The sequence below is a fragment of the Danio aesculapii genome, chromosome 15, assembly GCF_903798145.1.
Source record: "Danio aesculapii chromosome 15, fDanAes4.1, whole genome shotgun sequence".
NCBI lineage: Eukaryota > Metazoa > Chordata > Actinopteri > Cypriniformes > Danionidae > Danio > Danio aesculapii.
The window spans coordinates 44,760,902-44,773,172 of NC_079449.1; the positions used below are offsets into that span (position 1 = coordinate 44,760,902).

Sequence of the window (12,271 nt, forward strand, 5' to 3'; positions counted from 1 at the left end):
TTGACTTCAGTTCTATAATAACAGCAATTAACAAATATAATTTATGGATTAATCTTTACAACTAATGTATTGTCAATACAAGACAAATGATGGATGTCTGATAAAACTCACATTTATGGACTTTCATGAAAGCTCTAAACACAAACCAGCTGTACCTGATTGGCTCGCTCCAAATCGATCATCACCATGTCAATCTCATCAGCCCTGAAAAGCAAATCAATTCATCATGTAGAGATGATTCTCGATAAATGCCACACTCGTCTCTTGTCTGTTTTTTCTTCTAATATGCTGATTTGCTGCTCAAGAAAAACGTGTTAATATTCTATGTTGAAAACCTTTGTGCTGATTGATATCTTGGTGGAAACTTTGCCACAGTATCTCAATTGGATTCAGGTCAGGGTTTTGACTAGTCCACATCAAAGTCTTATTTCTGTTTTTCTATTAAATTCTTTAAAAACAAATCAAAAATCGTCTTGATCCTGAACTAGCACAGACTGTAACAGTGTGTACATCGGACGCAACCAGTTATGTATATACATTTATTCATTTTCTTTTCGGCTCAGTCCCTTTATTAATCCGGGGTCGCGATAGCGGAATGACCCGCCACCTTATCCAGCACATGTCTTACACAGCGGATGCCCTTCCAGCTGCAACCCATCTCTGGGAAACATCCATCCACACACATACACTACGGACAATTTAGCCTACCCAATTCACCTATACCACATGTCTTTGGACTTGTGGGGGAAACCGGAGCACCCGGAGGAAACCCACGCGAATGCAGGGAGAACAATCAAACTCCACACAGAAACGCCAACTGACCCAGCCGAGGCTCAAACCAGCAACATTCTTGCTGTGAGGCGACAGCACTACCTACTGCGCCACCGCGTCACCCTATGTATATACAATCTTTTCATATTTTATAATTAATAAAATATTTTATAAATTATATATCTCAACATGCAAATATTATTACAACGGTGAGCACTGTTGCGCCTGGTTGATCTTATGACATTGATCGTAAGAGACACAAAAAAAATTAATGATGTATTCTGATATCCCGATGCGTAACAGCACAACTCTTAATGAAGAAACCAAGCGTAAGAGAAAGGAGAGGCGCCTCCGCAAGAGGGCGCGCAGGACCAACAAACCAACTGAAGGAACTCTAACTGACCTCGCTGCTCAGTTTAAACACATAACTCTTAGTGCATGAATGTATAGGCACACTATACATGAAGGCTGATAATATAACTGCCAAATAATTGACTTATACTCGGATGACTATGTATCTGTCTTCTCGAGGGATTTTCCCACTGTTCAAATGATATATGCTCTTTGAATGTGGAATTTAATTAAGATGTGCACCTGTGTTTATGATTGATCTATGCTCTGTTTCTGAACATTGTTTATGGGACCTGTCTCCCAACACGGTCCCAGAGTCGATCGTTATCTATGCATGATGAGTATAAAAGCTGAAATGTACAAAGCAGCTTTGCGCTTTCTGACTTCTGTATACTGAAGTCGGTTGCCCTTTATCCTCAACGGAAGATAAAGTAAGGATTTTGTTTCTGTTATTTGTCTTTTGTTTATTCTACTTTTTCACTGGATTTTATTTTATTAAAGAGCCCATATTATACATGAAATAGGGTCATATTTAGGTTGTAAGGGTCTCCAACAACAGTCTAATATGCATGCAAGGTCATAAAACACTGTCATGGTCTTATAATCTGCATTTATTTTTACCTAATTATCCCAGCGACTCCCATATGAATCGTTCAGCGATTCATTTGTTCCCAAACCCCTCCTCAGCGCGAAGCTAATCTGCGCTGATTGGACCGATGACAGCCTGCTGCGATTGGTCGACAGTGACAGGCTTCAGCACGAGACAGAGTGAAATGCCCAGCTGGTAATCAACTATATAAAAGTAGTCACAGTGCACACGCGCTTCATAGTGTAAGGCTTTTTTCACACACACACACAACCCTCCTCAGAAGAACTGGGGAGATCGAAGCGAGTCTCCTAGCCTCTCCCTCTCCCTCTCTCTCTCACACACACACACACAACGCTCCTCAGAAGAACTAGGGAAAGCGACGCGAGTCAGTCTCTCTCTCTCTCACACACACACACACACACACACACACACACACACACACACACACACACACAACGCTCCTCAGAAAAACTAGGGAAAGCGACGCGAGTCTCTCTCTCTCTCTCTCTCACACACACACACACACACACACACACACAACGCTCCTCAGAAGAACTAGGGAAAGCGACGCGAGTCTCCTGTCTCCTAGCCCCTAGGCGTCACAAACTCGACCTGTTCTTTTTCTCTCTCTCTCTCTACTAAAGAGTAACCGCGTGTACTGTACCAGGTTAACAAGTAACAAAACACAATAAATACATAATTCGCAAGTTAAACGAGGCAACAATTTTAATCGCACTTACTTACACTAGTGAATAAACCTCAACCACTGACTCTTCACAGTTCACAACTCATCTTTGGGTAGAGACTGTCAATATTATCCATCTGAGCACAGCGTGACTTCATTCGACCGGCGGCGTCTGTGTGTGTGTGTCTAGTGTTTTTTCTGTGTTAGTGGGCGGGGCCGCAGGTTTCAAATCTCCCTGGTTTGCGCGCGTAACTACTGGCGAGGCTTGTGTTTCGTGGCTGCGTCATCGCGAAACACCTAATGACTCGTTATCATGACGACTCGTTTGAAGCACTATGAGTCGACTCTTTTATAGATGAATCAATAGTTTTAAACACTGTACACTTACAGATTTAAGCCTTAGCTGGATATTTCACTTCACTTAGAGCTGTGTTACACACTACATGGAAGGGCATTTTCAAAAACCCATAATATGGGCTCTTTAATAAAAGTGTATTTTATTACTAATCTTCACTGGAGTGGACATTGACTTCATTTTCCAGAACCCATCAGTTACCCTGTGTGGTGAAGTATGAATCTAATTTATTCTTTTGCAAAATACATTATAAAGACGATCCTTTAACTAAACTCTAGCTAAGAAATATAGCGAAGGGAGGATCCTGGTTTATCTTTGTTTAATTAGGGTAATTAAATAAAGGCGATGAAGCACAGCACGTCAAAGATATAAAAACCTCCACAAGTCACTATGCGCACATTCAATGGAGCCAGGTGAAAGTAGAAATCCAGCTTTATTTTTTTTTGTATAATTATTTTTAGGGGTTTTCACCTTTATTGATAGGACAGTGGAGATTAACAGACAGGAAAGTATGGGGAGCAGAGAGAGGGGAAGAATCGGCAAAGGACCTCGAGCCAGGAATCGAACCGGGTCGCCACAAACACCAGGGTGTTATATGTCGACGCACTAACCACTAGGCTATTGGCATAGACAAGAAATCCAGCTTTATAGTGGCTTCTATTGCAACCCAACTGCCTTTCGAACGTGAAAAGACTTAACAGGAGAAACCACTGATAAAATAATTATGATAAAAGATGATAAAGGAATAAATACTCAAGAACAATAATCAATATAAGGGAATTTACCAAACAAAACGCACTTACTTTGCAGTTGACTCTTCATCATTTTTTGCCTTCAGATCAAAAAGCTCCGTCTGAGTTCGTTCAAGTGCTGCAGACACACACAAACACTTTTATAACAGAATGCTGTCATTTAACTTTTGTACTAGTGTATAGATTACTATAATATTGTAAACACCAGCATGCACACATATCCTTTTGCAGAGCTGTTTGATTATATGGTATAATAGCATATAGATGGGTGCAGTGGACGGTACCTGTCTGCAGGGTCTGGGCTTTGAGTTCAGCTTCCTGTAGTTTACACACCAAAGACTCCTGCGACTCCTGTAACCTCCTATTAGAACAGAAGAGACCGTTTACGGACAGCTTGAAGCTAAAGTCTTTTATATGTGTGAAACCAGTCTGAGACGATTGGCGCTTTATGACATGGCGCGTTATCCTGCTGGAAGTAGCCATCAGAAGATGGGTACACTGTGGTCATAAAGGGATGGACATGGTCAGCAACAATACTCAGGTAGGCTGTGGTGTTGACAATGTTTAATTGGTACTTATGGGCCCAAAGTGTGCCAAGAAAATATCCCCCAAACTATTACACCACCACCATCAGCCTGAACCGTGATGTAAGGCAGGATGGATCCATGCTTTCATGTTGTTGATGCCAAATTCTGACCCGACCATCCGAATGAAATTCGAGCAGCAGAAACGGAGACTCATCAGACCAGGCAACGTTTTTACAATCTTCTATTGTCCAATTTTAGTGAGCCTGTGTGAATTGTAGCTTCAGTTTCCTGTTCTTAGCTGACAGGAGCGGCACCCGGTGTGGTCTTCTGCTGCTGTAGCCCATCCAGCTACAGCCCATACATTCTACTCTGACCTCTGGCATCAACAAGGCATTTGCGCACACATTACTGCCGCTCACTGGATATTTTCTCTTTTTCTGACCTAGAAATGGTTGTGTGTGAAAATGCCAGTAGATCAGCAGTTTCTGAAATACTCAGACCAGCCCATCTGACACCAACCACCATGCCACGTTCAAAGTCACTTAAATCACCCCATTCTGATGCTCGGTTTGAACTGCAGCAGATCGTCTTGACCATGTCTACATGCCTAAATGCATAGAGTTGCTGCCATGTGATTGGCTGATTAGAAATTAGCATTAACGAGCAGTTGGACAGGTGTACCTAATAAAGTGAGTGTATATTTCTATAATATAACTTTAATATATTTGTGAACATACATCAAATTAGTCAGTGGCAAGGACAAAACGAATCTAACAAAAAACTTAAAATCACAGTCTAGAAATTAATATGTTGGGTAAAAATATTAAATACAATTCTAATAGAGGAAAAAAAATGAAAGAAAAATCTAAACTTTGATTGAAATTTCAGTGTTTCCTCCAGGTTGTTTTTCAGCTGTGGCAGCAGGCCTTTTTTACCCAGATCTACCATCTACCCGTGGCATTATTTCAATGACAAATGTCGTGAGCGCAGTATTAGACGTCGAGATCGCATTTATGTAATAGCCTACAGCATGCGGATCTCTGTGCTTGTGCGCCGATTTCCTCTGCTCGTGCACAAAACATCTTGCACGCCCCCTCAAATATAAGCCGATTTAAGAGTGCGCAGATCTTCTTGTGCGCTCTCAAATAAACGCTGCTGAAGAGCGATTTAGTGCCGTTATGTAACGAGTATGTCTCCAGCATTTATTGGATTTGCTAGGAATATTTATGAATGTCAGCAATAGACCTACAGAGTGATATTAATGCGTTCTGAAGTAAAGTGAAACGGTTATACGTCACGTTTGCTCGCCTCACGCACCTGTCAGTCAGTCAGTCAGCACGTCACCTTAAAGGGATAAACAAATGACGCACAGCACTACTACGGTTACAGAAAAGTTCGCTCTGTTATAATTCACTTACACTTTAATACGTTTTGGTGCGATTATCACCCGCTATTAAAAAAATAAAATGTTTTGAATGAGAAGCTGTAATGTAGCCGTGGCGGGATGAATTTTAGCGTGGCGCCCCGCCATGGAAGAATGAATGTAGCGGAAACCATGAATTTAGTAGTTTGTAAAATGCTCTCATTTGAATTTAATGTATTATTATTCAATTCCTGAAGATGTTCGGTGACCAAACTCTTATTTTAATGGATATAATAGTTTAATCAAATTGAAATTTTGTTTAAATGCACCAAAATGTTCTGTCTATAAATACACATATTATTAATATAAATTTATACAATTAATAATGTAGAAACTATCCAATAAAATAATTCTAAATTAAAATACAAACGTGATATATATATATTGAAATTAAGGATGGGTTATAATGACAGATACATGCATTTTTTGATTTTAAATTATTTGAATGAAATGATAAAATGTCTAATACGCCAGCGACATTTTCATCCAGTTCAACACTCAGGTGTGACATTTACTTTAAAATATGGTTGACATGAAGCTGCAAAATAGAAATACTAGATCACTTGAATGCAAATGAAATGTACTGACCTCTCTTTCTCTGTGTAGTCTTTATGAATCTGTTGTTGTTTCTCCAAAGCCAGATTCTCGGCCTGGTTCTTCATGCTCTGCTCGTACTCCCTGATCTTCTCTTTCAGTGTTTTAATGGTGACCTCTGCAAAACAATACATATTGCTCATATTAAAGTCTCACCATGAATACATCACAAAATATGTACATAACAATGAAACTGACACACACACACGCACGCACATTTCCTTTAGTCATTCATTCTTTATTCAAGAGTTCACACTTAGATATTGTTTGACAACTGTTAGCAAGTTTGGCATGCTGTCCCGGGAGAGAACCCTGAGCTCGGAGATAGGTGAGCCCAGGGCTCCCGCCTGGTCCATAGAGCATATGAGGGGAGTACGAGATCAGGTGGTTCTCGAGAGCTCCCCGTGGTAAAAGAAAAAAGGAGGAGAAGGGGTGGATGGGGGGTTTCTTCGGAAAACGAAGATAAGAGAGTAGTTCTAGCTAGGCTACTTATAGTGAGTTGGGGTTAATCTGATTGGCTAACTAGTGAATGTAGATGAGTGGCCAGCTGCAGTCAATCATATCACGTGCTCCTCTCGAAATTAGTTTGAAAACTTCACTTAATGTAAAATGTATTGAATGTTTCAGTACATTGATTTTATCGTATGATAGCACACATACAGACCCATATTATGTCTTCCTACAATCATTTTTAAACCATTCATCACTTTTACTCAAAATCATCTAACAAATAATGTTTTGCATTCCAGTTTGTACAAGCTGTGCATTTCCAGTGGTGTGTGTGTGCATCTCTCACCCTGGTTCTTGACCTCAGCAAACTCTTTGTTATATTCCTCGAGCGTCTCACGCAGTTTCTGGTTCTCTGTATCAATGTCATTCATCCGCTGAACTTTCTGATGCAGCTGCTGTGACAACTCCAAGACCGGCACTGGATCTACACACACACACATACATAACAAAGAAATGGTTACAGCTAACACCACTTCTGGCTCTTCCTGTTCATGTGAAGTCAAATGAATATTACTGATATTCTCACTACAGTGACTTGCTATTCAAGTGGAATGTTTGATGATTGTGATGCTTTAATCATCCGAATAATGTTCTTGTGACATGCAGACTTACCTGGCACGTCGATCAGCCGTTTATAGACATTTAGGAAGGCCGTCTCTGACTCTTTACTCCTCTTACTCAACGCATCAATCTAGAAGAGACAAAGGTGAGAGAATATCACTTGTAGCAGTGATTTTAACGACTCAGTTCAGGGAAGGAGGAGCTTGGAACTGTTCAACTTAAAAGTGCACTAAGCATTATCTGAATCCCAAAACACACATGTAGCCAATCAGCAGCAAGGGGCGTGGCTAGTAATGATAGCAGAGATATCAAAAAGGGACAAAATGATGTTTGGGTTATGAACATGTTTGTTTTAGTGCTTTCAAACATCAACAAAGTCACTTATGGCACTGTCAAAATACCAAAATAGTCAAGCGGATCACTTTTCTGGGATCCTTTCATAAATCCTAACACAGCAGTATGGTACCAAAATGATGAAGCTAGACTTGCTTCTGAACATGTGCAATAAGCCAGGAGAATGACAAAATAGAAAGCACTGTTTTCATATATACAGTGACAACCAAAACATGATACTGTAATAATATAATAAATCATGATTGACCCCAACTCAAGAAAAGCTTGTTGTCTTTCTGAAGGTCCGTTCTGAATGAATGTTGAAGATAAAAAGGGATATCAGAGCTCATTTTCAGCTAAGGGAAATGGCACTAGTTAGCTAACGTTTTCTTCCCCAAACACACGTTTTAGATGCTATTTATCAAACTCGAGTTAATGATCTGATTGTTTCACTATATTAGACTTGTCACGATACTGAATTAAAAGAAAAAAGTCAATTTCCTGCTAACATTTAAGGCACTGTTGATGGCTTTCTTAAAACAGCGCTGATTTACCATAGTATTCACCAGTGCTCACGGACACTGGAGCACGAAGCAGCCGTGAAGATCAGTCGAGCTGATCGCTCGTCTGTGTTTGTGCTTGGTAAACAGCGGAGGGTGAACTGATGACCTTCTCGGCCAATCACAAGCATTTCTGTTGAGCATGTGAACACAATGGCAAATCAGCGCTGTTTTAAGAAAGCCATCAACAGTGTCTTAAATGTTAGCGGGAAATTGACGGTTTTCCTTTAATTCAGTATCATGACAAGTCTAATATAGTTAAACAATCAGTTTATTAACTTGAGTTTGATAAATGGCATCTAAAACGTGTGTTTGGGAAAGAAAACACTAGCTAACTAGTGCCATTTCCCTTAACTTAGCTGAAATGAGCTCCAATATCCCTTTTCATTTTCACCATTCACCATTTATTCCCTGAAGCAGGGAAGCGTCCCCACGGTGTTTAACTAGTGCCATGAACTGAAGCCTAGGGGACTTGAGCGTATTACTCTTACAGAGATTGTGATGTTGTTTGACGCTAAATTGCTTTTAATTATTTAAATTAAACGTACTGAATGATATTAAAGTGATGTTTACACCATATCTGCATTTTGAATTCTCGGCAACAGCTGGAGGTGTGTAGTCCACAGCATGTTACGGCAATGTTTACAGTACTGGTTCTATACTTCCGGGTTTCTTCCCACCGCAGCCTCGCTTTGGTTCTTTAAAATGGCCTCCGCGTGAAATAAGCGCATACTGAACTGTGCATTATCTACTGGTTTCATCTTTCAAAGCTCAGATGCAATGCATTCAAAAAACTCCTACATTTCAGTGGTACCAAGACTCACCTCAGCCTGAAAACTCTTCAGCAGCGGAGCCACAAGCTTCCTCAGATCCTACATCACATAAGAACACAAACACTGTTAGTGTGTGAGCTGGAGAGCCAGAGGGGCGAAAAGCAAAAGCACAAAAAGTGTATTGGGACAAAAGCAAGATAAGGGATTAAGCTGGACTTTTAAAGCCATTTGGAATAAATTTGGCCTCGACTCAATTGCATGAAAGCAGGCTAAATTAAGTTACTATAGAGATTTATTCTTTGCAGCTAGCCAGCTCCAGAGAAGACTAACAACCAGGTTAAGATTAATTTTAGGCTGCGTCTGATATATACGACTTAGTGCATGAAAAACAGTACGCCAGCCAAATAGTATGTTCAAATTTATAGTATTGGATAACTAGTAGGTGAGAAGTACTACTTCCGGGTGAGTTTCTGAAGTGTGCATACAATAGATGCTTCACTATCCCATGATGCCATGCAAGAGATTTCATGAATGGGAGTGAAGCGACGCAACTGATGCGGGTAGGTCATGTGTATGTATGCACACACATTCATACTATATAGAATGCACTTTTCTAATGGTCGTGTGGTAAATTCAAATGCAGTAGTAGGCGATTTCGAACGCAGCCCTGGTGATAGCATCGCTGTCAATGTTATGTTGTCAATTACTGGTTTTACAGTCGCCCATTTAAATATATTTTCCAACTATTATAAATAAAAATATACACATGTTTATATGTGTTAGCGATAAAATATTTATTAAGTAAAATAACTCTATAGACTGCTTAAAAGAGAAAGTTGACCTCTGGCGTGTTCTTCTTAAATTCACGGCTCTGGTCAATGAGCTTTTTCCTGGACTGTTCGCTGTCATCCTGCCGGCTGGCCAGTAGTGTGGCAGTGCTGTCTAGCTCTCTCTGGAGGAAGTAAAAAAACATTAGAGCGAAACAAGTCCGTCTGAATTTACATGTCTTCCAAAATACAAAATATTACATTCATACAATAAAAAACTATACATTAAGAAAATGTTATAAATATTAATTTGGTTCTGTATGACTTGAAGAAATAATCATAAATGTATATATATATACATATATACATATATATACACACACACACACACACACACACATACATATATATATATATATATATATATATATATATATATATATATATATATATATATATATATATATATATATATATATTTACATACATATGGAAATATTCAACTGCTATTTTTCAAATACCACATCACATCTGGGCTGTGTCTGAAAGCTTAGACTGCTGACTTGTTGCCTTGCTGTCCTATCAGGCAGTAGAGCTGCTTGCAAAATCAGATTATTTTTTACAGTAGATGGTGCTCAAGCCTAGTTTTTAACAGCAAACAGCGGTCTAGGCTAGTTTTAAACAGCAGATGGTGTTTTAGGCTAGTTTTTACCAGCAGATGGCACTCTAGGCTAGTGTTTTTACAGCACACAGTGCTCTAGACTAGTTTTTAACAGCACATGGCGCTCTAGGCTAGTTTATTTAACCGCAGATGACGCTCTAGGCTTGGGTTTACCAGCTGAAGGTGCTCTAGGCTAGTTTATTTATTTGCAGATGACGCTCTAGGCTTGGGTTTAACAGCTGACGGTGCTCTAGGCTAGTTTTTAACAGCATACGGCGCTCTAGGCTAGTTTATTTAACCGCAGACGACGCTCTAGGCTTGGGTTTAACAGCTGACGGCGCTCTAGGCTAGTTTATTTAACCACAGATGACGCTCTAGGCTTGGGTTTAATAGTTGACGGTGCTCTATGCTAGTTTTTAACAGCAGACGGCACTCTAGGCTAGTTTATTTAACCGCAGACGACTCTCTAGGCTTGGGTTTAACAGCTGATGGCGCTCTAGGCTAGTTTATTTAACCGCAGACGATGCTCTAGGCTTGGGTTTAACAGCTGACGGTGCTCTAGGCTAGTTTTTACAGCAGACGGCGCTCTAGGCTAGTTTATTTAAAAGCAGACAGGCTAGTATTTAACAGCAGACAAAGCTCTAGGCTAGATTTTAACAACAGATGGCGCTCTAGGCTAATTTTTAACAACAGACAGCACTTTAGGCTAGTTTTCTACAGCACACAGTGCTCTAGACTAGTTTATTTAACCGCAGACGACGCTCTAGGCTTGGGTTTAACAGCTGACGGCGCTCTAGGCTAGTTTATTTAACCACAGATGACGCTCTAGGCTTGGGTTTAATAGTTGACGGTGCTCTATGCTAGTTTTTAACAGCAGACGGCACTCTAGGCTAGTTTATTTAACCGCAGACGACGCTCTAGGCTTGGGTTTAACAGCTGATGGCGCTCTAGGCTAGTTTATTTAACCGCAGACGATGCTCTAGGCTAGTTTTTAACAGCAGATGGCGCTCTAGGCTAATTTTTAACAACAGATGGCACTTTAGGTTAGTTTTTTACAGCACACAGTGCTCTAGACTAGTTTTTTACAGCAGATGGCGCTCTAGGCTAGTTTATTTAACCACAGATGACGCTCTAGGCTTGGGTTTAATAGCTGACGCTGCTCTATGCTAGTTTTTAACAGCAGACGGCACTCTAGGCTAGTTTATTTAACCGCAGACGATGCTCTAGGCTTGGGTTTAACAGCTGACGGCGCTCTAGGCTAGTTTATTTAACCGCAGACCACGCTCTAGGCTTGGGTTTACCAGCTGATGGTGCTCTAAGCTAGTTTTTAACAGTAGACGGCGCTCTAGGCTAATTTTTAACAACAGACATCACTTTAGGCTAGTTTTCTACAGCACACAGTGCTCTAGATTAGTTTATAACAGCAGATGGCGCTCTAGGCTAGTTTATTTAACCACAGATGACGCTCTAGGCTTGGGTTTAACAGCTGACAGTGCTCTAGGCTAGTTTTTAACAGCAGACAGGCTTGTATTTAACAGCAGACAAAGCTCTAGGTTAATTTTTAACAACAGACCGCACTTTAGGCTAGTTTTTAACACCAGATGGTGCTCTAGGAGACAGCAGATGGCGCTCTAAGCTAGTTTTTAACATCAGACAACGCTCTAGGATAGTTTTTAAAAACAGATTGTGCTCTAGGCTAGCTTTTAACAGCAGGTGGTGCTCTAGGCTAGTTTTTAACAGCAGATTGCACTCTAGGCATGTTTATTTAACAGCAGACGGCGCTCTAAGCTACTTTTTAACAGCAGACGGTGCTCTGGGCTAGTTTTTAACAGCAGATGGCGCTCTTGGTTGTTTTTTAACAACAAACAGCACTCTAGAATAGTTATAAACAGCAGATGGCACTCTCTATATAAACATAAATAAATGTGACAGACCATTTTTGGTTATACGATGACTATTATCATTGATTAAAACTAGATAAATATGCTTGTGAAGACAAACTGGGATGTTGGCTTAAGAAAGCCTAGTCTGAAAGTTTTAAGAGGTTTTTGAAGTCTGA

The 12,271-nt window shown here is 40.2% G+C and overlaps 1 protein-coding gene across 1 annotated transcript in view; it reads right to left on the bottom strand.

Annotated features, from left to right (window-relative positions):
• The window catches only part of cux1b (cut-like homeobox 1b), a 36,568-nt gene that overhangs the window by 23,622 nt on the left and 675 nt on the right, over window positions 1-12,271 (bottom strand). The window contains exons 2-9 of the mRNA XM_056473279.1: window positions 9,626-9,736; window positions 8,836-8,883; window positions 7,170-7,248; window positions 6,844-6,981; window positions 6,042-6,165; window positions 3,788-3,864; window positions 3,555-3,621; window positions 156-204 (exon numbers count right to left, since the gene is read on the bottom strand). Of these exons, the coding sequence (XP_056329254.1) occupies window positions 156-204; window positions 3,555-3,621; window positions 3,788-3,864; window positions 6,042-6,165; window positions 6,844-6,981; window positions 7,170-7,248; window positions 8,836-8,883; window positions 9,626-9,736 (693 nt within the window). The remainder of the gene's footprint in view (window positions 1-155; window positions 205-3,554; window positions 3,622-3,787; window positions 3,865-6,041; window positions 6,166-6,843; window positions 6,982-7,169; window positions 7,249-8,835; window positions 8,884-9,625; window positions 9,737-12,271) is intronic.